Source organism: Halichoerus grypus, chromosome 14, assembly GCF_964656455.1.
Source record: "Halichoerus grypus chromosome 14, mHalGry1.hap1.1, whole genome shotgun sequence".
Classification (NCBI taxonomy): domain Eukaryota; kingdom Metazoa; phylum Chordata; class Mammalia; order Carnivora; family Phocidae; genus Halichoerus; species Halichoerus grypus.
In genome coordinates this window covers 83870460-83897229 of record NC_135725.1, presented here as the reverse complement: position 1 = coordinate 83897229, position 26770 = coordinate 83870460, and the positions used below count along the sequence as shown (strand labels likewise).

Below are 26770 nucleotides of genomic sequence, written 5' to 3'. Positions count from 1 at the left end.
TGTCTAATCTACTTTTTTTTTTTTTTTTTTTTTTAAGATTTTACTTATTTGAAAGAGAGCAAGAGAGCTGGGTGAGGGGCAGAGGGAGAAGCAGACTCCCCGCTGAGCAGGGAGCTTGATGCCGGGCTCCATACTGGGACTCCAGGATGGTGATCTGAGCCAAAGGCAGATGCTTAACTGACTAAACCATCCAGGCACCCCTAATTTACTTTTGTTGGGGTTTTTTGGGGGGTAGTGGTGGTGAAGGAATGTTAGAATCACCACACACCAGATTACTGGTGAATGAAATGATGTTGTTTGAAGAACCTAGAGTATGGCTGTATTACTTTAGGAAAGTTATTTAACATTTCTCAATTTCCTTATCTGTAAGTTTAAGATCATCTACTTCATAGGTAGGCAGGCAAGTTCACCAAAATCTAAGTCATTGAAACTAGTTTGCCAATGTCCAGTTTACCCAATATGAAATTCAATAAAAATCAATTTGCTCAATCTTATTTGTAGAACTTACAGAATTTGTTGTCACTCTCATTCTCCTTAATTGCTGTCTTACCATTTTTCCTTATTCTCCCCTTTTCCTGTACCATATCTCTCCCCCATCATCTGCAGCCCAGACCCGGGCTGTATCTTTCCACCAGCAGAGGTCCCCTCTCTGCCCTAGTTCTTTGCAGCCACAGCAGCAGAGAGCTGGGGTAGAGACAAATTAAACATTATTGAAAATGCTGCTATCCTGTCGATCTTAATTTGGCAGAAATATTTAAAAGCTAATTAAACCATCCCATTAATACGAATTGTTATAAACTGTATAAATAGTTAAAACGAGTTTTTGGTAAATTTAGAGATTTGGCCATTTGGTGAATTGACTTGGAACTACCTCACATGGATGTTTGGAGAAATTAGGGAATATATGTAAGAAGTGACTATTACTACACAGTGGTTGGACTTTAGTAGGTACTCCGTTGGGGTTTCTTTTCCCAAAGCATTTCTACTCAGGGAACTGGAGCCATGCTCCCCACCCCCACCAGCCCCACCTGCCCCAGTTTTCTCACCTGTGGGTTCTAGTTGGCCAATAGCAAGTGATGAAGTGATCGAGTCTGGTTTATGGACCACCTAGTGACTTCCCTTCAACTTAGTCTGGCAACATTACAGCATTGTTGAATTTGCCCAAATGAAATACCTTCTTTTAGCTTGGACATCTGTTATAAAATGGCCTTGCCTTTGGTACCCTCTGTGGTCTCATTTCTCATTGATTTAAGATATGTACCACTTTTCTGAAACACTTTATTCCTAGTCATTTGTAACTAGAATTATGAGCCTTAGAGAGTAAACTGTAGCCTTATCAGGGTAAAATGCAAGGCCAGGTCCCTGGAGGTTCTTGATGGGACATATCATGATTAGAGCAAATGCTCTTGTCTCTAATTCACAGGAAGCCTTGCTTGCCCACCCCCTATCCCAAGCTTCTCTAGAGGTCTTTAAAAAGGCTTTCTGGTAATACCCTTAAAAAAGGAAGGGAAGACTGGGGCATCTGGGTGGCTCAGTCGGTTAAGCATTTGCCTTCAGCTCAGGTCATGATCCCAGGGTCCTGGGATCGAGCCCCTCATTGGACTCCGTGGGGAGTCTTTTTCTCCTCTCTCCCTCTGTAGCTCCCCCTGCTTGTGCTCTCTCACTCTTGCAGATAAATAAATAAAAATCTTTAAAGGAAAAAAAAAAGGAAGGGAAGAAATGATTGTTGAATGCTCAGTGTGTGCCAGGCACTGTACTACACTGTCTAATGTAATCCTTTCCATAATTTTTCGTTGCTGGATGGTGACAGTCCCATATTACAGATGAGTTAACTGAGGTTTAGTGTTGAAAATAACTTACCACTACTTATACCACTACTCCACCAAACCAGTATTTTCCAGACTTTAGTCTTTTTTGTATCATCATCATGATTTTTGTCATTTCGTACTATATTGTTCACTTAATATTTTAAATATTGTGTAGTTTAAATACTTTGCAACCACAATTTATTTTAAAAGGAAATTTTGTTACTATTCTAAATGGAAAAATATTTGCCATAAATAGAAGGTAACAGTAAAAAGTAGTGGAAATAATACGGTGTTAAATTCTAGCTAAGAGATTGTCTGCCCAAGTCTCTCATCAGGCCTTTGTTAGAAAGGGAGATTAGCAAGCATTAGAGAGACAATGGACAAACTAGTAAAACTGAGGTTTTTTTCCTGATGTAATTAGAAGGATTGAAAAAATTGAAAAGGTAGCATACAACTTTGGAATGTTTTAAAATGCTTTCTGTTTGCACCACTTAAAATCTTCCAGTGATCTCCTCATTTTGGGAAACACTGACTAGATGATGGTATGCTCATTTTTTTTTTTAAAGATTTTATTTATTTATTTGACAGAGAGATAGTGAGAGGAGGAACACAAGCAGGGGGAGTGGGAGAGGGAGAAACAGACTTCCTGCCGAGCAGGGAGCCCGATGTGGGGCTCGATCCCAGGAAGCTGGGATCACGACCCGAGCCGAAGGCAGGCGCCCAACGACTGAGCCTCCCAGGCGCCCCGGTGTGCTCATTTTCTACATGAGTAAACTGGGGAGGAAATTTGTTCAAAGTTGAACCCGTAGTCTCACAGACCTTGTCTAGGCACCCATCCCCACCACCCCTTTCCTTCTCTCCTTCCTCTTTTCTTCTCCATCCTCTAGGAGACTTCAGAAGATTTTTTTTTTTTTTAATTAACAAAAAATGTTTTTTAGATTTTATTTATTTGAGAGAGAGAGACGGAGATAGTGAGAGAGAGCACAAGTGGGGAGGAGAGGGAGAAGCAGGCTCCCCGCAGAGCAAGGAGCCTGATGTGGGACTCGATCCCAGGACCCCGGGATCATGACCTGAGCCGAAGGCAGATGCTTAACCGACTGAGCCACCTAGGCACCCCTTCAGAAGATTTTAGATGGATTTTTCTGATTTTTTTTCTGAATAAATCTAAAGACATCATAAACCTTCCCTTGACTACTAATTAGATAATGTTGGAAAGGTAAGTTTGAAAAAAGATACTGCCAGTAGTTTTGAAACAGGTATCTCAAGTGCCAATAAAAGGCAGTTTCTTTGATTTTTGTCTTTTATAGTTTTGTAATTTACATTTACAATAATTATAAATTTAATTAACATTTTATTACATTATGTTCCCATGGAGACAATAGGTACTTGATATAACTGTCATAACTGGAGTCTAGACTATGGTTTGAATTTTTTAAAGTTCATTTTAAAAAGATTGTTTACATTTTAATTTGATTTTTATTTAACTCTCTGAATAAGAAACTTTTTTTTTTTTTTTAGGATTTTATTCATTTGAGAGAAAGAATGAGTGAGTGAGCGCGCATGAATGGGGGTTAGGGGCACAGGGAAGGGGAGAAACAGACTCTCCTGCTCAGCAGGGAGCCCAACGTGGGGCTCGATCACCCGAGCCAAAGGCAGACACTTAACCAACTGAGCCACCCAGGCGCCCCAAGAAAAACTTTCTAATACCACTTTTCTCTTATTTAATTTTGTATTGTGCCAGTTGCTACAAAAGGAATTTTGTAATCCTATTGTTGAAAAAGTTTGTTTCACTGCTTATTATACAAGAAAAATACTTGGTTCTGAATTATTTTGTTTTGTTTTATTTTTCAATAATCTCTACACCCAGTGTGGGGCTCAAACCCACAACCCTGAGATCAAGAGTTGCACACTCTTGGGGTGCCTGGGTGGCTCAGTCAGTTAAGTGTCTGACTTTTGATTTCCACTTAGGTCATGATCTCAGGGTCGTGGGATCTAGCCCCGTGTCCGGCTCCAGGCTCAGTGTGGGGTCTCCTTGAGATTCTCTCTCCCTCTGCCCCTCTGGCTCACTCTCCCACTCTCTCTCAAATTTTAAAGAAAAAGAAAAAAGAGTTGCACGCTCTACCGACTGAGCCAGCCAGATGCCCCCTGAATTATTTTAAATAGCATCTTTAAAATTCTTCATGGAAACACTTTGTATTTGGAAAGAAATTATGAGGAATTTTCTTAGAAATCACAGTTATGAGGGGCCCGTGGGTGGCACAGTCAGTTGAGCATCTGACTCTTGGTTTTGGCTTAGGTCATGATCTCAGGGTTGTAAGATCGAGCTCTGCTTGGGGCTCCGAGCTCAGCGAGGAGTCTGCTAAAGTTTCTCTCTCCCTCTTGTTCTGCCCCTTCCTGTGCTCACTCGTGCGCTCTCTCTCTCTCACTCAAATAAATAAATCTTTAAAAAAAAATCACACGGGGCGCCTGGGTGGCTCAGTCGTTAAGCATCTGCCTTTGGCTCAGGTCATGATCCCAGGGTCCTGGGATCGAGCCCCGCATCGGGCTCCCTGCTCTGTGGGAAGCCTGCTTCTCCCTCTCCCACTCCCCCTGCTTGTGTTCCCTCTCTGGCTGTCTTTCTCTCTGTCAAATAAATAAAACCTTTAAAAAAAAAAAAGAAATCACGGTTATGATAATTCACAGATCTAAAATCATAGGCAGAGTTTACTTGGTGACTTGATTTTCCTATATCTTTTATTGTACTTTATGTAATGTCTTAGAATATTTACTATGGATTCTTGATAAATCATCGTGTGACACCTATTCCTAATAGGTGTCTAATCCCAGGGACCAGGCTGGTGTAGTGTATGGCAGGCCAAACTTGGTTCAATGGATATTTTAATGAAATTTTTCTAATACTTGGTATAACCCAAAATCTATGATTCACTGCTCTATGACATTTTGAATCCAGGGTTTTAACCCAGGGCTTAGCCCAGGGTAGGATATGTCTTTGTGTTCAGGTATATGAAGTAATGGAAACTTCAGACCAAAGAGTTTGAAATTTTATTATTAAGCTCAGATGTGCTATCATTTAGGATTTTACCACTTAAATTTTAAATAACAAAAACTTGATTTCTCTCTTGTCTAGAGTATACACTGAAATATTTGTGTTCTTCCTGTTAAAAAGAAAACTCTTTGTTTCAGACTGATTTCTTAGCTGAATTGTGTATTCATGTGTAAAATTGGCCAAATTAGTACTTAATTTGTGACCATTGTCTTTCTCTGAAAATTTTATAGTTAAGGGTTTTATTTTTTCTCAATCTGAAGTTTATTGTGTGCTCTCTTGGTGCTAATTATGTATAGCAGTCTTACAAGGGAAGTAACATTGTCATTTTTGCAGATGAGGAAACTGAGAGCATTTAATGTGACTTGGCCCAGTCAGTAGGAGAGTTGGGATTCAAATCCAGGTCTAATTCCAGCACTCACACTCTTGGAATCTCAGCACTAGCTTCTGGTAGAGGAGGATCCCAAGGGCCATTTGTATCCTAAAGAGTCGAATATTTAGTAGACGTTGCTTTAATAGTGGATGCAAAAGTTAGAACTAAGATTCAGGGGCACCTGGGTGGTCCTAGGATCGAGCCCTGCGTGGTAGTGGTGGGGTGTCCCTGCTCAGCGGGGAATCTGCATCCCCTGTGGGCCCCTCCACCCCACACTCTGTCTCTCTCTCTCACTGTGCTCTCTCTCTCTCAAATAAATAAATATTCAAAAAAAAAAGATCAAAATTCAGAGTACTGCCTCCATTTTTTCAGGCATAGGGGACAGGTGTGCTCTTTGAAAATTACTTGCTTAAAATTCTTAACCTTTTTTTCTTAATTGGTCATGATTTTTTTTTTTTTAAGATAACTTTATGTGTTTCCAAGGAAAAGAACAAAATCCAAAGCCAACTTGTGGTGTTAAAGAAGGATGTTATGGGGTTTAAGACAAATCCTTGCCAATAGGGAGGCAGTGCTGGCTGTGGGCATGTGACACAGAATCAGATCTCTCTGTGTGTAATGGGAGGGAATTTTCATACTTAATGCCTTTTAGGATATAAAGCAAAATAATATTAGGCTACTTAAATATTATTTGGAACAAGATAAAAAGTGAATAATGTAAACTAAAAACATGACGACTAACATGGTAGAGACTGTAAGTAACCAGTGTGTCTACACAGCTTCAATTTCCAGGTCAGCTTGTATTTCAGTTCTGCTTTGTTGACCTTACAGATATGCTCTTCTCATTTGACATGGTTAGCCAATACTTGCTTCTGAATACTATGGTCATTTTGACTTATTCAGGAATGTCAGGCATATTCAGAGAGGATTGCTAATGTCAGATCAGAACAGCTGTATACCAAATAATGGGCTCTTCCTCTGGAAGCCTGAAGTTCTCAGTATTTCACTTAGTTTTGAGCTATATGGAAGTAAGAATGCTACTTTAATATTATGTTTGTGCTAATGCATATGCATGATAATGCTAGAAGAGGAACTTTACCTCTAAGCTGATAGAACTTCCAATAGGTATCAAAAGCTATAAGGAAGGGTGCATTATACAAGTAGAGTGTGATTTTAGTAGGGCAGGGTGGACTAGTATCTGTAGCTCTTAAACATGCCCCAATCATTTATTTCATTCATCTGGTGATCTGAGATCTTAATGGTTGACACAGAGGTCAATTTTCACATGAATGCTGTAGCCTCACCAAGAAGCCAACATTTCAGTAATAGTGCTGAGTGGTGACTTAATAAAAGGCTCTATTCCCTGTGTATGTATAGAATGGAACAATTTCCCTAGAGCTGCTGCAAAGTTGTTTATATTTCTTAATAAAGAAGTCTATTTTCCAAGTATCCTTGTATTTAAGGTTTGGAAGGTGAAGATTAGAATGATTGTACTTACCAACTCTGATAATGATGGATAACCCTTATTGAACATTTACTGTGCACCAGATAATCTCTTGAGTGCTTTAAAATTTTTAAATTTCATTTAATCGTCTCAACAGCCCTATGATGTGTAAGTACTGTTGTTCCCATTTTCTGATAAGGAAAATTCTAAACCCTCTAGGACCATGATTAGTGTTTATTTTATTTTAATTTTTAAAGATTTTATTCATCTATTTGAGAGAGAGAGGGAGCATGAGCTGGGGGTGGGGGAGGGCCAAAGGAGAGGGAGAAGCAGACTCCCTGCTGAGCCAGGAGCCTGATGACCAGGAGCACAAAGATGACAATGACGATGATGGGACTCGATCCCAGGACCCTAGATCATGACCTGAGCCGCAGGCAGACACTTAACTGACTGAGCCGCCTGGGGGCCCCATGATTAGTGTTTAAGTCGCAGATGTTACTGTCTTTATACAGCTTCTCCTGTCTGTAAAATGGAGGCTAGGATGGGATGGTAGAGATTAGGGATGGTTTAAAAAAAAAAAAATCTTAAGAATCTTGGCAACCCCTCAAGTGTTAACATATGATTTATGCGCCCTAGAACATACAACTGAAAATTTTTGTAAACTCACAGACTTTAAAGCTGATAGGAATATTAAGAAAATTGGCCAGACGTCCTCCTTTTACTGAAGAGAAAATGGAGTACAGAGGGAGTGATACCAGAGCAGGGTTGATGTAGAGGTGTCTTGCCTCCCTTGTGTATTACTTTATTGCTGTCTGAATATTAGGAAATTGCTTTAACATCAAAGTTGATAATAGACATTTTTAAAATCTCTATAAAGAGAGTTTGGAAATAGGAATTTATGTATTAATTACCCTTTTCAACCTTCAGGATGTGTCAGGGAAATAAAGGTTGCAAAAAGTAGCTTTCCAGATTTTGGATTTATTCCTATAACTTAAGGCCATGAATGTCATGCTAAAGAGTTGAAAATGGGGAGCCAAAAGAGGAATTTTAAGTGGATTAGAAAATCTAAGTTCTAGGAAGTGAGAAAAGAAAGGTAGCAGGGAGAACAGTTAACAATAGTCTAAGATTCTAGTGTGGTGAAAAGGCTTGAATTAGGTCTGTAAGAGATTTGAGAGAGAATGAAAATGCTTTGGTGATTCAGTAGATTAATTGGGGTGGGGATGTGGGGGAAGAGGATGGTAAAGTGGCAGGGATTTTTGGCTTAGGGGATGAGAGTTGGTGTTATCTGGAACTTGGTACAGGAGTGGAAACACAGAAAAAGCAGGTTTCAAAGAGAACATAATAGGTTCAATTCAACATGTTGAATTTGATGGAGCCTATGGGGTATCCTGGTAGATATTGACAGTAGGCATTTGGATAGGTGGATCTGTGTTTTAGGAGAATAGTCTCATCTGAAATCGAAAGTTTGAGGGTCATCAGTTGGGAAGTATAGGTGAAAATGTGTGTGGATGAGACCATCCAACCCAGGATGAAAGGTTAGTGTATGTGTTGAGATAGGTCTTTCTTGCCCTCTTGACTTCATTTAGGGAAGAACATGTCTCAGACAGGACCTTTATAATCTTCATCTGTTAGGATATGACTATTTCTCGGGGAAGTATTTGCCAGCAGAGTGGGTAAGGACATCTAAAAAATATACATGGCTTACTGAATATTATTGACAGTCTGTCTATTTACATTCTCCCTTTCCTTCCTGACTAGCCTGATTCAAGTGTACCACTTGCCATTAAAGTCTTTTCCAGTTCCCGCTAGGAAGAAATAAGTGCTTTTTGGCCACTGGCGCTAGTTTCTCCATTAGGACATTGCTTCATAATTCCCTGTATCCAGCCAGTTATCTATTTTTCTTTTTAGATTTTAAGAATCTAGGGGTAGCCAGCTTCATTCGTTTTTGTATCCCTTATGTAATCTAGCACAGTGCCCTATACATTCAAATTGCTAGGTAAGTATTTGTTGAATTTAATTTTGGGATGTAGGAAAGTTTAGATCTGAGAAGCAGCAGGAGGGCGCCTGGGTGGCTCAGTTGGTTAAGCGACTGCCTTTGGCTCAGGTCATGATCCTGGAGTCCCGGGATCGAGTGCTGCATTGGACTCCCTGCTTAGCAGGGAGTCTGCTTCTCCCTCTGACCCTCCCCCCTCTTCTGCTCTCTCTCTCTCTCAAATAAATAAATAAAATCTTTAAAAAAAAATAAGCAGCAGGGGTTTTCCACCTATAATCCTATTTATGAAGTATCCTTTGTATTTATGTAGTGCTATAAACATAGGTTGGTTGTTGCTCTTTTATCTTGACTTGAAGTTTGAATAATTTTTAAATTTCTTTTGGGGTTATCGATATGATTAACTAGATTTGCTTCAGGTTTGAAAGATCCTGGGGTGAAAGGTTAAAGATATTTTATCCCTTTGTTGTCACACAATGGATTTTTGAAGTTGGGAGATCAGAGATGGTACTGAGCTTTAGGCATTAATGACTAACTAGTATGTCAGAAAGGTTAGTGTCCAGAATTGTGTTTCTAATAAAAAGTAATTTAGAAGTCATTTAGAGAGGGGCACCTGGGTGGCTCAGTCGGTTAAGTGTCTGCCTTCAGCTCAGGTCATGATCCGGGGGTCCTGGGATCCAGTCCCACATCGGGCTCCCTGCTCAGTGGGGAGTCTGCTTCCCTCTTTCCCTCCGCTCCTGCTCTGTCTCTCTCCCGTGCACTCTCTCGAATAAATAAAAAAAATATTAAAAAATAAAAGTCATTTAGAGAATGTCTGGTAGGTTTTTTTCTTTTAAGTGGTCAATTTTAGAGAATTAAGCCACATTATTTTGTTTTTAGGATTTCTTTAAATGTACATTTTTCTGTTTATAAAAACAACTTATTTTCAATCAGAAAAGTAGAATGGAGGGAAAAAAATCAGACATAATTCCCACACTTAGAGATAATCACTGGGATAAAATAGACTAAAATGTGCTTTTTCATGTATGCATGTATCAGAATAGCTGAGCTCATTCTGAGAATACAACTTTACATTTTTTTAAAGTGGCATTTGCCCATTATAAAATCTTGATAAACATTTAAAATGCTCGCAAAATACCCTCATTGGATAGGTGTGCCATAATTTAATTAGTAATTCTCCTATGGTTGGATTTTTAAATGGCTTTCTATTTTGTACTATTTATTTCTGGCCCTTTTCTTAGGATATATTTCCAGGATTGATCCAGAGGGATCAAGGCCCTTCATGCATCCATGTTGTTCTATTTTTATATGGGGGTTTTCAAAGAGAATAAAGAAAAGGTACATTCTGCTGCTTGTGGGCATCTCTTGGTTGCATCTGCTTCTTACTAATGGATTTCCTGAACAGAGCTGACTTCTACTGTTCCATCAAACCATCTGTTGAGGATGGTATGAGACACTTTCTAAGATGACCTCAAAAGCTTTCTGACCACGTTCAAACAAACTCCTTGGTCTGTAAGACTCTTTTTCAATTAGTCAAATGAATGAACAAAAAAAATCTGTCACTCTCCCTACTCTTGCTGGGAGCAACTTAAAATTTTTCAAAAGAAGCTAGTTCTTGCCTAATTATTTATTTATTCATTCATTTAAAGTTTTATACTTTGGGTTTCACCTGGTTGGTAAAGTTACTCTAGCTGCTTCTGACATGGACATCTTGGATTATTCAAGAGGAAGTTTCTAAGTGGATCCATCTGAGGTGTGGATTTCTTGGACTCTAAGGCCCTGCTGTTTTGGGAATGTCAGGGTTTATTCTTTGATAATGTCCATTTCCCATCTATCTGGGTGTTGCAAAGCACATAAGTGCAAAGGTAGGGTTTTTATTAGCCCTAATGCTCTAAATACAAGTTCTTTTATTTTGCCTTTGTCGCTCTTTCCGTAAAGAGTAACAGAGTACGATAATCTCTTTAAATCTAGAAGATGGAGATAATACTAGCTACTTTCAGTAAGAATTCATATAAAGCACCAAGCCATTGCCTGGAATAAAGATTCAATAAATGACAACTGACAGATTATTTTACATATTTTCTTAAATGTATGCATTTTGAAATTTCTTTAACTTCTAGGCCGAATGAAGAGTTATCAATAATCCTTTCTGTTACTTTAGAGAACCAGAAATTGTAAAAGAAAAATGTCAGAGGTTCATCAGTACATGCGGTTTTCTGAGAAATGCCTGTACTATATTTCCATAGAAACACTAGTGACCTCTGACTTCTCAAATCGAATTGCCTTCCTAAACTGTTTTCACCTTCTGATTCTGTGGCCACAGCCTTGAAGCTGTGTGTACTGTTGTTATTTTTTTAAAACGTCATAAAATTGAAATGTCATAATCTTGGGCTAGATTTTCTGCCTTCAGTCTGGTTTCAAGGCTATAATTACAAAACTAGAAGCCTGAAAAACTATGAAAGGTGATGCAGGTCGATTAAATGGAAGTTACTAATGTTTCCATAGAAATATAGACACTTCTTGTGACATTTAAGCTGAGCAAATATGTGGGTACAATAGGTTATATAATTGAGAATCCTTGGCTTCCCTTCCCCCTACTCTTTTTTGCCCCTAAGATTTCACATTAAAATGATGTTGGGAAAAGGGCATTGTTTTTGTTGCAGTTTTTAAAATGTGACCTTGACATTTGTAGGTGGAGAAAAAGAAATACGACTTGAAGCTCTGCCAGCCAGCTAGCTTTTGCTGTATGGACTTGTGGTGCTATGTCCCTGCATTCAAAAGCATTTTCTTTTATTTCTGAAGTATGGTTTGTCAGGTTGCCTATGAGAAACAAAAGCTAATGGCCCAAGTGGCACTCCGCTCACTGGATAGAAAGGAAAGAGGCAGATGTGAATTTAGGCTCAGCCAATTCAAAGAAAAGTGTTTCGGTATCTGCTTAGGTCTGGGGCTCGCTTACAGGCTGCAAACCTGGTTGTAGGGCAGGCCCTGGTCTCACTAGCTAATGTTTGCTTATCTCCTCCTCCCCCTGCCACCCTCCCCAACACACACATTTCTTCTCAGCTTCTGTCCAAGCCATTCATTGTACCAAAAGGAGCCTAGAAGAAGTTGGGCAAGAACCCTGAAAAAATGAGAAGAGTTCCTAGAATTTAAGGAGCTGAGGATGGTTTATCATGTTTATGTTGGCTACCCCTGCAGAGCTCTTTTTAAAATTTTTTTAATTTTTAGGGGCGCCTGGGTGGCTCAGTTGTTAGGCGTCTGCCTTCGGCTCAGGTCATGATCCCAGGGTCCTGGGATCGAGCCCCGCATTGGGCTCCCTGCTCGGCGGGAAGCCTGCTTCTCCCTCTCCCACTCCCCCTGCTTGTGTTCCCTCTCTCGCTGTGTCTCTCTCTGTCAAATAAATAAATAAAATCTTTAAAAGAAAAAAATAATAAAATATTTTTAATTTTTAAAAATTCCTTGCACTTTTAGTTTCCTGGTTACATTTTTAAATTTTTATTTATTATTATTATTATTTTGGTTGAAATTTTAGAGCCACTGTATTGAAGTAGTCAGAGTTGGGCTGGCATTGACGAACTTCCTAGGTATATACATATATTTCCTTTCCTCAGTGACTCTTTTGCCTGTAGAATAAAACCCCAAACTCCTCATGTATGGCAGTTAAAATCCTTTGTGATACGGTCCTGGCTGGGGCTTCAGTCAAATCAAGTTACCAGGTAACATTCTGTTTCTGCTCTCTCTGTTCATGCCGTTTACCTCCAGCTTCCTTTGCATATGTTTCTCAGATAGCCCCGTTTGTCTGGTGAATGCTTATTCCTTCCACATGCCTCTAGCCCCATGGATGCTGTTTCTGCTCTCTCACTAATATTGATCACAGCTATCAAGCACTTTCCACTGACCTAAGTGTATTATCTCATTGAATCCTTACAACAATCTATAGATGAGGAAATTGACTCAGAGGTGAGGCCACTTCCTGAGCTAACATAATTAGTAAGTTATGGTACCAGAACTCAAATCTATTCTGTACCAAAATTCTCTGTACTACTTCCAGTTGCATATTGTCTGTCTCTCTCCATCTGTCTGCTACAGTGTGGGCATGTACTTAATGACATTTGAAGGAATAAGTGTATTTACAGGCTGATGGAATTATTTTTCTGATAATATATATACTTATAAATTGAATAGTAAGTAACACTGGCCTACACATTTCTGTATTTTGGTTTCTTTAAAGCTGTAACAGAATCCAAAAGGTGGCATAACAAGTTTAAAAGGAGGGATGACATCTTTTTAGCCTTTTTTATTAAGATTGTCCATCTTAATAGGGACTGGCCTTATTAACTACTTTAATTAAAATGAAATAAAGTTTATGGGGCACCTGGGTGGCTCAGTCATTAAGCGTCTGCCTTCGGCTCAGGTCATGATCCCAGGGTCCTGGGATCGAGCCCTGCATCGGGCTCCCTGCTCTGCGGGAAGCCTGCTTCTCCCTCTCCCACTCCCCCTGCTTGTGTTCCCTCTCTCTCTGTGTCTCTCTCTGTGAAATAAATGAATAAAATCTTTAAAAATAATAAAATGAAATAAAGTTTAAAATTCAGTTCCTTAGTCACACTAGTCACTTTCCAAGTGCTTGGTCAAATGTAGCTAGTGGCTACTGCATTGGAAAATAGAGATAGAGAACATTTTCATTATTGTTGCAACTTCTATTGGACATTGCTATTCTACATATTAAAGGCAATTTTTTTTTTAAAGTGAAACTGTGTTCTCTCAGAATTTGCTATTGTAAGAAATTCATTGTTGTGGCACTGTGGTTTAGTACTATTGCTTTTTGGAGAAAGAAGCAGTTCCTCAATATTTACTGTGCAGCCTTTCTTGAGATCCAGGGACATGTCTCAATTTTCGGGCTAGAATATAATTAGGGCTGAGACCAGATCTGACTGAAAGAAGGACACAAGTTTCATTGGGCACCTATTCGTGATCAGAGGAGACAAGACAGATGGGAAACGGATACAAATGACTAGAGCTGGTTGGTTCAGAAAGGAGCAGTGAATGACTGTTATATATCAGTACAAATCCTGGGTAAAAATTTTTAGCTTTTTGGTGGGGACTGTGGAGAACAATTTCTCTAGAAGCTGAATCATGATGTGCTGTTGGAAGCACAGAAATCTGGAAGCGCAGAGTAGAGACATTAACTAACCAGAGCAATTTCAGAACCCTTTTAGACCCCTCTGACTTCCTTCTGGAAGTTCTGTTTCATTTCATATCTTACATTTTTTTTTTAAGATTTTGTTTATTTGAGAGAGAGCGCGTACGCAAGCAAGCAAGCATGAGCGGGGGGAGGGGCAGAGGGAGAAGTAGATGCCCCACTGAGCAGGGAGCCTGGGCTCCATCCCAGGACTCAGATCATAACCTGAGCTGGAGGCGGATGCTTAGCCGACTGAGCCACCCAGGCTCCCCCATATCTTACATTTAAAACAATGTGTAGAACTTGAATTACAGTTGCCTGAAAAAAAAATCAGATTTATTTATTTATTAAAACATTTAATGTAATATTTGCTCTGTTTGTTTGTTTCTTGGATTTTGAAGCCAGTTTTTTTCTCCCCTTATCTTCAAAGGTCCCTGAAAAGCTCATAGATTCAGTCATTGTGTCTCTAGTGCCTAACTTGGACTTGAGTGGGTGTGGGAGAAAGAGGGGAAAGGATTGGAGACCTGACCTGAGCCCTGACATCATAATGGTAAGAGCAGGCTCAGGTGGAGAAAACTGTGTGCAAAGGAATGGAGACTAAAGGTAAAGAGGATGTTGAATTTAGGGAGCTACAGTATAGTACCATGTGGCTGGAATGTACTCTGTTGGATGGGATGAGAAGCAAGAGATAAAAGTTGAAGTGGTAGGCAGATCATGAAGGATATACATGTTTCCTGTTTTGGGGAAAGATGTGATGTTTGGTTAGAGTTGTAGAATTTTGCCTTTTAAGAGCCTCACCTTAATTTTGCCTTGTGCTGCGGAGGCTTCAGAATAGACTGAGTGACTGACATGCAGTCATATTAAATCAAAACATTCCTAGAATATTTAACTTGATTTTGTAAAAGACACATCATAGATTAAAATTGACTACAATTTCACGCTTCAGTTTATTTACTGGCATTACCCATAGCTTTTATTTGTTCACATTTGGATAAAAATGGATACTGATAGTTTATTTAGGATCCTGTTGTGGTAAATACATGATTTTATCCTCAAAATGGTAACTAAAGAAAAAGATCAGTAACTTTATAATTTGTCTTTGTAGCCAGTCAGATTGAGGAGTCACTGATCTTTTTCTTTTCGCTAAATGCCTGTTGGAGAAAAGCTTGTCAACTGGATCTTCCTTTGTATAAAAGAAAATTCCTAGACTTAGAGCCATTTATTGATGATTACTTGCCACGAAGTAGGTAATTTATGGATATTCACCAAATCTCATGACAGTTGAACAGGAGGATTATTTTTATCCTCAGGAAATAGGCCTAGGGTAGTAAATTAAATAAAAAGAGCGGCAAATCCGGGATTTGAATCCAACTCTAACTCAGACCTATGGTAAGTCAATATAAGCTTTGCCCTAAATTTCAGATTGCTGTGAGCACACTGACTTGGTGATTCATACTGTCTTAGGAACCGATCTGTTTCTTGTCCCTTTTTAAAACAAGTCAGTAGCCAAAGGCCTTGGATTTCTCAGAACATTTCCTAAATTTGTTTACTGTGTTATATTTTGTGAGGCAGATGGTTTTGGGGGGTATGTTCATGTATTTATGTGACTTAGGAATCTTTTTTTTACTGAAAACTCTGATATCCTTTGCTGTTGTGTTGAATGCATTGAACATATATTGGGGTTATTTCCAGCAGTGATTTGGATTCTTCTAGCTAAAAATCATTTTGCTAGCTAGATCTGGTTATTGAGAATGTGGGCAAGACTCTGAGAATGGTAGCCAGATGCAGCCATTCATTCCATTGACTTGTTGTCAGGAGGTAGGATTAACATTGTTTCACGTATCTCCTCAGGCCTCCTGCACTAGTGATGATCTGCAAAACCAGAGACAACATTATTAGCCAGTGGTCTCAGGGCTGGATGGAGGGAATGTAGATACAATTACTGACATCCATAATCCTTGTGACCATTGGAGGAATTTGTTTTAGGACAGATAGAAAGACTCCTCCTTTCCTCAGGGGGTAGCATGTATCTGGAATTGCTGCATCAAGCACTTTACAAGCTCAAAATATTAAAAGGTTCAAGAATCACAGCAAAAAAAAAAAAAAAGTAACTAAAGTGACATTACGGTTCCATCCCAGGGCTTTGAGGATGAAGTCATGAATGGGTCAGTGGTTCTGCTCTTTGCTACCACGGACACAGCACTGGATTGGATGGACCCTAATGATTGCTTAGTAGTAGCTCACATATGTTGAGCTCTGACTTTGTCAAGTACTGTAAAAGCCTTTATTTATTTATCTTGTTTTATTTTTTAAAAGATTTTATTGATTCATTTGGAGCGGGGAGAGAAAGTGCGTGTGCACAAGCAGGGGGAAGGGCAGAAGGAGAGGGGGAGAGAATCCTCAAGCAGACTCCCCGCCAGTGCAGAGCCCAATGTGGGGCTCGATCCCAGGACCCCGGGATCATGACCTAGGCAGAAGGCAGATGCTTAACCATCTGAGCCACCCAGGCGCCCCTCATTTATTTCTTTTAACAGACCTATAAAGTAGATCCTGTTGTTAATCCCAATTTATAGCAGGGCTAGGGGCAATCCTCCTTGGGTCATATGGACTGAATGTGTAGAAGGGATAAGTCTCCAAAGAAAAATCATGATGCCATTAACAGAAGAATGGGGGGAATGATTGCTACGCAGATAAAAGCAGTAGATAGCCACTTTAATGATTTTTGTTAGTATTTTCTTTGTTTTTTTGACCCTCTATTTGTGTTTGATCTAGTTACTTTGAGTTCAGAATATTGTTTTCAGCAAATGCATTAAGTTTTGTCCTTTCTTGAGACTGCTAGTATAGTTCATTTAAGATTCAGAATCTGAGGTCCAGCATAGGGAATGTCTTGCCTAAAGTCATATCACTAAATCAAAAGAACTTAGGAGAGACCTAACTTTCCCATTATACTACCCTGCCCTCCCATGCTTTTCTCCTGTTTTCGAGTCAGTTTATATTAAGTAAATACTTATTCTCAGTTTCACTTCTGGCAGGATGTCCTGTATTGAACCCATGTGTAATGCTAAGTTATAGCCTTATTGCCTTGCATCTCTCTACAACTTTTCTTTTTCTTTTCTTTTTTTTAAGATTTTATTTATTTATTTGACAGAAATTGAGAGAGAGTGCAAGCTGGGGGGAGAGGCAGAGGCAGAGAGACAGGGAGAAGCAGACTCTCCACTAAGCAGGGAGCCCAATGTGGGGCTCGATCCCAGGACCCCGGGATCATGACCTGAGCCGAAGGCAGACACCCAACCGACTGAGCCACCCAGGCACCCCTCTCTACAACTTTTCTGATTCCCATCACCTTCATGTATGTAGAAACGCTTTGAAGTTACTTTGAGGTGAGCCTTCTCAGGCATCTTAGCCGCTTTTACAGCTTCCAAACTGCTGTCCCAGGTCCGATTCCCTTATTCAGACCTTCCACACAGTTTTTGTGCTAGGCTTAGATTTTCTAATTCTGTGACTATGATGTAGAGGTAGGGTTGTGTTTTCTGTTTAGTTCTTCCTGCATTTGAGCACCTTCCATAATGTATTGGCAACTGTTCTGGGCATAGAAGCAGCCTTGCAAATGGTGGGGCATGGTTCCTAACCTTGAAGAGCTCACTATCTCGTGGAGGAGGCAGTTACTGAAATTGTTCCTGGGGGGCCTAGGTGGCTCAGTCGGTTGGGTGTCTGATTCCTGGTTTTGGCTCAGGTCATGATCTCGGGGTCCTGGGATCAAGCCCATGTTGGGCTCTGCGCTCAGCATGGAAATCTGCTTGTCCCTCTCCCCTGCTCCCCCCAACCCCTACCCCTCTGCTTGCGCACATGCGCTCTCTCTTACTCTCTCTCTCTCAAATGAATAAATAAATATCTTTTAAAAAATTATTCTTTTATCCTTTCGTGAATGCAGGATGGGCCTCTCGTGTTTTCCATGTTTCATAGTGGTGGTTGATATTTGAGCTGGATCTTGAAGGATGAATAGTTCTTTACCAAGTGGAGGGAGGAGAAGGAGGAAGCACAGGTAGGCAAGAAGAGATGTGGCATGTTTAGTGAATGGTGTGACCCAAACAGGACTATAGAAGACTTTAAAAGTTGTGGTGCTTAAATGGTGTCCCTGCTGTTTGAATACCTCTTTTCCACATGACTCCCAGTGGCTGGTCTGGCTTATGATGGCCTAGATACGATGACAGAAAATGCTCTCATAGGGGGTAGGAAAAAAAGGAAAAAAATAAAAAGAAGAAGAAAAAAAGAAAATGCTCTCGTTTCTAGTTCTAGTTCTGCTCCTTTTGTTTTTTTTAAGTAGGTTCCATGCTCAGTGTGGAACCCAATGAGGGGCTTGAACTCACAACCCTGAGATCAATAGCTGAGCTGAGATCCAGAGTTGGACGCTTAACTGACAGCCACCCAGGAGCCCCTGCTCCATTATTTTTGAATTGACCATTGAGATATTATAGTTGATGTTTATTGAACAGCTTTGTGCTAGGCTTGTGAGATAATTTGGATATAGTTGTGAACAAGACAGGCCAGGTCCCTTCTTCTGTAGAATAGTCTCATAGTGGAGTTAGACATTGAGCAAGTAATTTCTTGTTGATGAGTGCACAAAGTGTTATAGATAATTATAATAGGGTACTTTGACCTTGTGTAGGAGACAAGGGTATAGGAGGCAAGAGAAGCTTTTCTGAGGAAATATTTAAGCTGAGGATGAATAGAAAGCAAACTGGAGAGAGTTATCAGTTACATATAGAACACCTACAGTATGTTTGCTCTTCACTGTGCTTGATTTTTCTCCTCAGTGTGATAGCTACACACCAGTCAGACAGATATAGCTCAGACTTTTTGGGCCTGAAATGGGCTTTGAGAGGTATTTATTCCAACCTGAACTGCATACTTACTAATGGAAAATTGCTTCCATTTGTGTGTGTAGGTAAAATTTTCAGCATTTGTGAAAATTTTAAGTAAAATTACCCTGTTGATATTTTTCGTAAGTTCATATTTTGTATATTTTGCTTTCTTTTGGAAAATAATTGATAACATTAAGTAGAGCATGTCAGGTATTTAGTAAATTGTAATCTTTCTATGAATTTTTATTCCAACTAATATTGACATGCTCACTCAGGCCTCATCACTGCCTTGTGGTAAGTGCAGTTACTCTTTCCATTTTTTCATATAATGTTGATGAAATGGAGGCTCAGGGAGGGATATAAAGTAGCTAAATGTAATAGAGGTAGGATTCAAATCCAAATTTGACTTCTCAGTCTGAATTTTTGAGTGACCTTAGAGTACTTCATGAATTATAATCTTTTTTCCCTATTGTTTTCTCTTTAGGTTTTTGTCAGGATGAATTGCCAGAGCTTGACCCAGGCACTAGTAAGTTCTGAATGTTCCCCAGTGTTCGTGAGTAAGAAAAAGACATGTGTGTCCTTTTAAATATATAACTTGAGGGTGTCATTGGTGGTCATATTGACTCAGATCTTATTTCACTTTGGTTTATAATTATGGGGAGGACATTCTATCTTTTCTTGTTATGCTTTCCTTTTTTTCTCATTATTCAGTGGTCAGAAATGTAATCATTTAGTAGAAAATTGGTTTGCTAAAAATTTCTATTTAATATTAATCTCCTTTCCCTGTTCTCCATCCTCCGTGAAACCAACAACAAAAACTGTGCTTTCATTTATGCATACATACAGCCATGTAATATATTCATAATCACTTCTCTAAAGTACTGACTGAGTTCGACATAATTTTTTTTTTTTCTGAGGTGACAGAGGGGTTGGGGAGGAGGACATAATTTTTTTAAAGGAGGGATTATGCTTGGTTTAGGTATTTATACTCAATGACCTTTGCACCACAGTTTAATTTCTACACCACCTTTATCTACATTAAGGTTAAGGTTACGGTTATGAGGGTGACTGTTTCAAGGTCTAATTAAATGATGCTTTTAAGGTCTCTGTCTTGATCCTAATCATCAGTGTTTCCAGTTGCTCTCAAAATGTGGCATGCACCATTCTGGGATATGGTTATAACTATTAGAAATAGGACATGGGAATATCCAGTTATAAAGACCTTGTTTTGCTATAATGCCGAAAGGTTGAATGATAATTCAGATTTGAGAATTCATGAGACTATCTAGAGTTATTTTTTCTAGTTCTAGTACTTTTTAAGGTCATGAGACTGGCTATTTGTCACCAGTCTGCTGTTGATATAAGCGGTAGAGTTTACCTTCTCACCATCCTAGCTAATATCGGCTCTCTGAGGGTGTGGACCTTTTCATATATTTTTCCCACGTACCTTAACAGTATAAAAATTCATGTCTGTTTAACTAGTAGTTAGTAATTGCAAGACAAAAGAAGTCCTATAATGCTTATCAAACAGCAGGAAAATAGAATTGTCTTTCTAGAAATCGTAAAGTTCAGAGTCAGCTTTGTAGGTAGTGTAGGCTGCCAGTACCAATGAGTGAACAAAATATTTTCTCTTTGCCCTTCTCTTACGAATAGCCTTCATTTAGGAGGAGGAGGAAAAAGGTAAATTCTTCAGTCACTGTCCTTTCTTGGATTTTTTAACATAGGAAGGACATTGAAATGCTCTGAAATCTTTCAGACAGAACTACACAAAAAATGTGCAAGATAATTGAGAACTCTGCAAAACATTGCATGATGTCTCTACTCCAGGCTTAGTTCTAGGTTCCAGAGATACACAAACAGGTAAGTCTGGGTCCTGTCCTCACATATTAAGTTTATTGGAAAGTATTTACTTGTCTGGAATTACTTGAAAAAGCATTTTTTAAACCTCTAATTTAGTACATAATACTCAAACTTATTCTCCTTTTCTGCACTTAATAGCAGTTGAAAATAGCTCCTGCCCATTTTCCAGGAAAGGCCCTCATTAAGATTATTATTGAATTATTCTTCCTTCTGGGCCAAGTAATCCTAACTCATTTAACATTTCTGCATAGAATTTCTAGCCAGATGTGATTTCCACACCTCTCCATTCCATGAGAAAGAACAGATATTGAATCATAATTTTATATATCAGTGTAGAATAGGAGTCACCTAAAAAAAATCACTTTTCTTTTAAAAAGTGTGCTTAGCTTATGTGGGCAATATTCTCGATAATCCCCATTTATCTTGGTGAAATTAATAGTGTTTTATTCCTCTCTCTTTTACAATATTATTATAATACTATTATAATAACAAACGTGCAGATGTAAAAATTTATCGTCTCTGTCTCAGCCATCTTGGGGTTCAAATGAGCATGACCAGCCATAACAAGTGATAGGAGACCTCAAGACTGATACAGACTGTATGCGTTGTCTTAAGTTGGTTATGAGTGTTGATACTGCAAATTCCATGGCTTCTGACTGGGAAGGAATAATATTTTCTATGTTAATGTTTTAATGACCATTAGATTGAGAACAATAGGGATTTCTCTCCGATGTCTCTTTGGAATTTAGAGGCCCCAGTGTCTCCTCTACCCCTCAAATTCTTGATAGGGAAGGGCTGCTCATACTTGCTTATTTTCGAACAGGAAATACCATTGTTGCTGATTTCCCATTGTGGTTGGCAGTGGTTGTAGATAGCAAGTTTGGGACAACAGGTAGGATGTGTTGGAACATAGATGAGGGAAAAATTTGATTTTGTCTTATTCAAATGGCTTTTTTCCCCCAACCTTTTCTGTGATAGAGCAGATGGGTAGCCATGCTTAGAATATGGGCAGCTGTTCACACTCTGGCTGCCTTCTTATGATTCCTGGGCTTCCTGGAGTCCAATGTTATGGCACAGGTTCAGGCTAAGTTCATTTCTACAAGAAGCATCTCTGTACCCTGCCCATTAGCATAAGCTAGGGACAAGGGCAGTCAAAGGTCAAGAAAAGTTCAAAACAGCATAACCTTTCTGTGCTTCTGTTTCCAAATAACCCCAGTCCGCCCTGCTCCCCAAGTTTTTTCCTCAACCATCGTGTTTACCGTGTAGTTGTAAAACTCAAGAGAACAAGGACTGACTTGATACAAGGGAAGTTAGAGAATAGAAGTCATTGTTGCTTAAAACAGGAGAAATAATTGATTTATGTTTGGGGGCCAATTAGGCTATAAAACAGGAACAGTAAAGGGACCTATGACTTTAGGACAGCTACTTGCTCTGATTTCTGTCCCACAGACAAGGAGCTCCCCAATAAAGGCTGTCAGCTTTCTAGGCTAAATTATTAATTCCTTTCATGCCTCTCAGGGATTGTAAACAGCACATAATACAGGAAAACAATTGATACTGTTCAGTTATTGGCCAGATAGAGGGTCAAAGGGTAAATAGTTGGATTAGCACCAGCTGTTCTTCCTCCTCCAGTCAAACTTTTGTTCCTTATTATCTGTTTCAGCAAAGTACTTCCTTAGTTTTTGGCCTCTAAATAGTTAAATCCATTTCTTTTCTTGTAAATAATTATTGATCAGAATTGAAAATGCTCATATTTTAATTCAGTTTCCAAAGTTGAAAATGAGCATTCTTTTTGGTATGTGCTGACTATGTTGTTTGATGTTCAAAAGGTATCATCCAGAGGAAAGTAACTACTTGGAAGTTAGATTAGAAGTTTTTTAGCTATTTTTGCCAACTGCTTGAAGATCTTGGTGTAGCTTGATTAAAAGAAAAAAGTTGCCTTTGTTTAAACTGATAGTAGTAGGATAATGCATGTTCATTGTGGAAAACACTAAAAGAAAAATATAAACACCCCTGATCCCACCATCTGGAAACAACCATTGTTTCTTATTTGAGATTATGTCCTTCCAGCTTGTGTCTGAGTTTGTTTTTTACATAATTTGGAATCATAATATATGTACAACTTTGTATCTTGTCTCTCCCCTCCCCCCCCATCATTACATTGTGAGCATTGGTCCAAGTCATGAAACATTTTTCATAAATATTTTTTTTAAAAAAGATTTTATTTATTTATTTGACAGAGAGACAGCAAGAGAGGGAACACAAGCAGGGGGAGTGGGAAGGGAGAAGCAGGCTTCCCACCGAGCAGGGAGCCCAATGCGGGGCTCCATCCCAGGACCCTGAGATCATGACCTGAGCCAAAGGCAGTCGCTTAGCCAACTGAACCACCCAGGCGCCCCTTTTCATAAATATTTTTAATGGCAGGATAATTCATTGTAAGGGAATAACTTTACCATGATTTATTTAACCATTCTTCTGTTGTTGGGCATTTAGGTTTCCAGGTTTTTCTACATTCTGTAATACCACAGTAACATGTTTTTGTATAAATTTTTTGTCTGCATTTCAAATGAACCCTTTAGCATATAAACCAAAACTCTTCTGAATTAAGAGCATGGCCTCTGGCTCAAGATTATTTGGGTTCTTTTTGGCTTCAGTATTTACTAGGTCTGTAATCTTGGCTAAGTTATTTAACCTCTCTGGGCCTCAGTGTTTTCATCTGCAAAATGGGGACAATAAAAATTTATTTCTACTTTACAGGGCTGTTGTGAGGATTAAATGAAGTAATATATACACACACATATATTTCTATTTACATTTAAAACCATGCTTGGCAAATGATAAACACTGTTAAGTATATGCTATTCTAGGCTGTGTAACATAGTGTTGAAATTCTCGGTCTTTCTGTATTAATGGGCTGTTGTAATTGCACTTTATTCAATTAAACTAGCCTATGTTTCTTAATGACACAAAGATAAATCATTCCAGATGTTAGCAGGTGTAAGTTACTGCTTCAAGTAAATAATTCCCTCAGAGGAGCAGAGCTCATATATTGCTGACTACTTTGGCCAAGACTGTTCTTTACCATCTGGTTGACTGTTAGGGCATTTTGGTCCCCTTCCCCCAGCCAGCAGCAGGTAACCTCCCAAGTGACCATCTGCCAGCCCATTTATTTAACCTCTTAGGAAACTAAAGAAGTTAACCCTCTACTTATTTAAAACACATACTCAGATTATGTACTCTTTGGTCAGTACCATGCTTATGTTGGGGAAAAAAAATTTATACAATTAAAAACCTAACCATTAGTGTTTTTAAAACACTGCATCCTTGGGTTTCTTGCTGCCTCAGACTAAAAAAATATATACGTATATATACATATATATATATATTTCCCCCTACTGATCAAGGATCTAGATATAGATAAATGAGCATTTAAAAAGAGACATGAGGGGAGCGCCTGGGTGACTCAGTCAGTTAAGCGTCTGCCTTTGGCTGAGGTCATGATCCCAGAGTCCCCAGATCGAGCCCCACATAGGGCTCCCTGCTCAGTGGGGAGTCTGTTTCTCCCTCTCCCTCTGCTCCTCCCCACCCCTTGTGCTCTCTCTTTCTCTCTCACATGAATAAAATCTTTATTTTGTGGTTTTTTTTTTTTTTTTAAGATTTTATTTGACACACAGAGAGAGCATGCACACAGGCAGGGGGAGTGGCAGGCAGAGCAGGCTCCCCGCTGAGCAGGGAGCCCTATATGGGTCTTGATCCCAGGACCCTGGGATCATGACCTGAGCCAAAGGCAGCCTTTTAACCAACTGAGCCATCCACGCACCCCTCAAGGAGACTTTTTGTGGATCCTTCAGACTATAAAAGAAGAATGTGCTTCTCAGCTAGAGTCCTCTAGGTTCTGTCCAAAATTCCATTATTCTGTACCATGTCTTAATGGGTTCATTCCTAGTTGTCAAACTATATGTCACAGTTTTTGATCTCAGAAGACACTTCATATGAGCCCAAGTATGGTCTGCAGAGAGTGAATTTAAGGCTGGGTGTTAGAGATCAAGGAAGGAAAGAAAATTAACATTTACTGGGTATTCCTTCTGTTCCAGGCATTTTGCATATTATCAGTAGGAATGAGGATTATATCCTATAAAATTATCTAATTTTAAATTTGACTCTGTAATACCTAGTCTGTTGTTCTTTTCTTCCTTCCCCACTTCTCTTTTTCTCTTTGATGTGTGTGCCAAGTTATGACAAGCTATGACACAGTTCATGCCCTGAGGGACTCTGGTTTAATCAGGAAAACAGACACGAAACTTGATAAGTGCCTTCTTCTACTACTACTACTATTACTACAACATCATCATCATCGTCATCATCATCATCACTAATATTTATTACACGCTAAATGCTTCACATGCAAGCACTCATAAAACTTTTGTTTAAAAAAGATACTATCGGGCGCCTGGGTGGCTCAGTTGGTTGAGCGACTGCCTTCGGCTCGGGTCATGATCCTGGAGTCCCGGGATCGAGTCCCACGTCGGGCTCCCTGCTCAGCAGGGAGTCTGCTTCTCCCCCTGACCCTCCTCCCTCTCGTGCTCTCTCTCATTCTCTCTCTCGCAAATAAATAAAAAAATAAATAAAAAAAATTTAAAAAAAAAAAGATACTATCCTGGGGGCGCCTGGGTGGCTCAGTCGTTAAGCGTCTGCCTTCGGCTCAGGTCATGATCCCAGGGTCCTGGGATCGATCCCCACAGAACCCCACATCGGGTTCCCTGCTCAGCGTGAAGCCTGCTTCTCCCTCTCCCGCTCCCCCTCTTGTATTCCCTCTCTCGCTGTGTCTCTCTCTGTCAAATAAATAAATAAAATCTTTAAAAATAAATAAATAGGGGCGCCTGGGTGGCTCAGCTGGTTAAGCAGCTGCCTTCGGCTCAGGTCATGATCCCAGAGTCCTGGGATCGAGTCCCGCATCGGGCTCCTTGCTCAGCGGGGAGCCTGCTTCTCCCTCTCCCTCTACTGCTCCCCCTGCTTGTGCTCTCTGTCAAATAAATAAAATCTTTAAAAAAAAAAAATTAAAATAAATAAATAAATAAATAAAAAGATACTATCCTGATCTTACAGATGACAATGTTGAGGCCTGGAGAGGTTAAAAGACTCACGCCAAAGTATATAGTGGAGAAATATCTGAGATTTGAGAGCTGTTTTTTAAAAACTTATTTTATGGGGGGATGGGTTAGCCTGGTGGTGGGTATTAAAGAGGGCACATATTGAATGGAGCACTGGCTGTTATACGCAAACAATGAATCATGGAACACTACATCAAGAACTAATGATGTAATGTATGGTGATTAATATAACATAATAAAATAAAATAAATAAAATAAATACGAACAAACTCGTGATTACCAAAGAGGAGGGAGTGGGAAGATAAATGAAATAGGTAAAGGGGATTAAGAGCTACAAAATTCCAGTTATAAAACAATTAAGTCACAGGGATGAAAAGTACAGCCTAGGGAATATAGTCAATAACATTGTAATAACCTTGTATGGTAACAGTTGGTAACTACACTTATGGTGGTGAGCACTGAGTACTGTATAGAATTGTCAAGTCGATATGTTGTGCATTGAAACCAATATAACATTATATATCAGCCATATTTAAATAATTTTTTTTCAAAAAAATTTTATTTTATTAAAATTCAATTAATTAACATAGTGTATTATTAGTTTCAGAGGTAGAGTTTAGTGATTCATCAGTTGCATATGACACCCAGTGCTCATTACATCAAGTGCCCTCCTTAATACCCGTCACCCAGTTACCCCATCCCCCCACCCTCTCCCCTCCAGCAACCCTCAGTTTGTTTCCTGTGGTTAAAAGTCTCTTATGGTTTGTCTCCCTCTCTGATTTCATCTTGTTTTATTTTTCCCTCCCTTCCCCTGTGCTTCTCTGTTTTGTTTCTTTTTTTTTCTTTTTTTTTTTTTTTTTTTTTTTTTTTTAAAGATTTTATTTATTTATTTGAGAGAGGATGAGAGGAGAGAGAGAGCACATGAGAGGGGGGAGGGTCAGAGGGAGAAGCAGACTCCCTGCTGAGCAGGGAGCCCGATGCGGGACTCGATCCCGGAACTCCAGGATCATGACCTGAGCCGAAGGCAGTCGCTTAACCAACTGAGCCACCCAGGCGCCCCTGTTTTGTTTCTTAAATTCCACCTGAGTGAAATAATATAATTGTCT

The 26770-nt window shown here is 39.4% G+C and overlaps 1 protein-coding gene across 4 annotated transcripts in view; it reads left to right on the top strand.

Annotated features, from left to right (window-relative positions):
* The window catches only part of NR6A1 (nuclear receptor subfamily 6 group A member 1), a 228274-nt gene that overhangs the window by 16769 nt on the left and 184735 nt on the right, over positions 1-26770 (top strand). For all 4 annotated transcript variants that reach the window (XR_013443838.1, XM_078061746.1, XM_078061745.1 and 1 more), the window contains exon 2: positions 19178-19219. Coding sequence is in view for 3 of the 4 variants with exons in the window: in XM_078061746.1 (XP_077917872.1) it covers positions 19178-19219 (42 nt within the window). In the remaining variant the exon portion in view is untranslated. The remainder of the gene's footprint in view (positions 1-19177; positions 19220-26770) is intronic.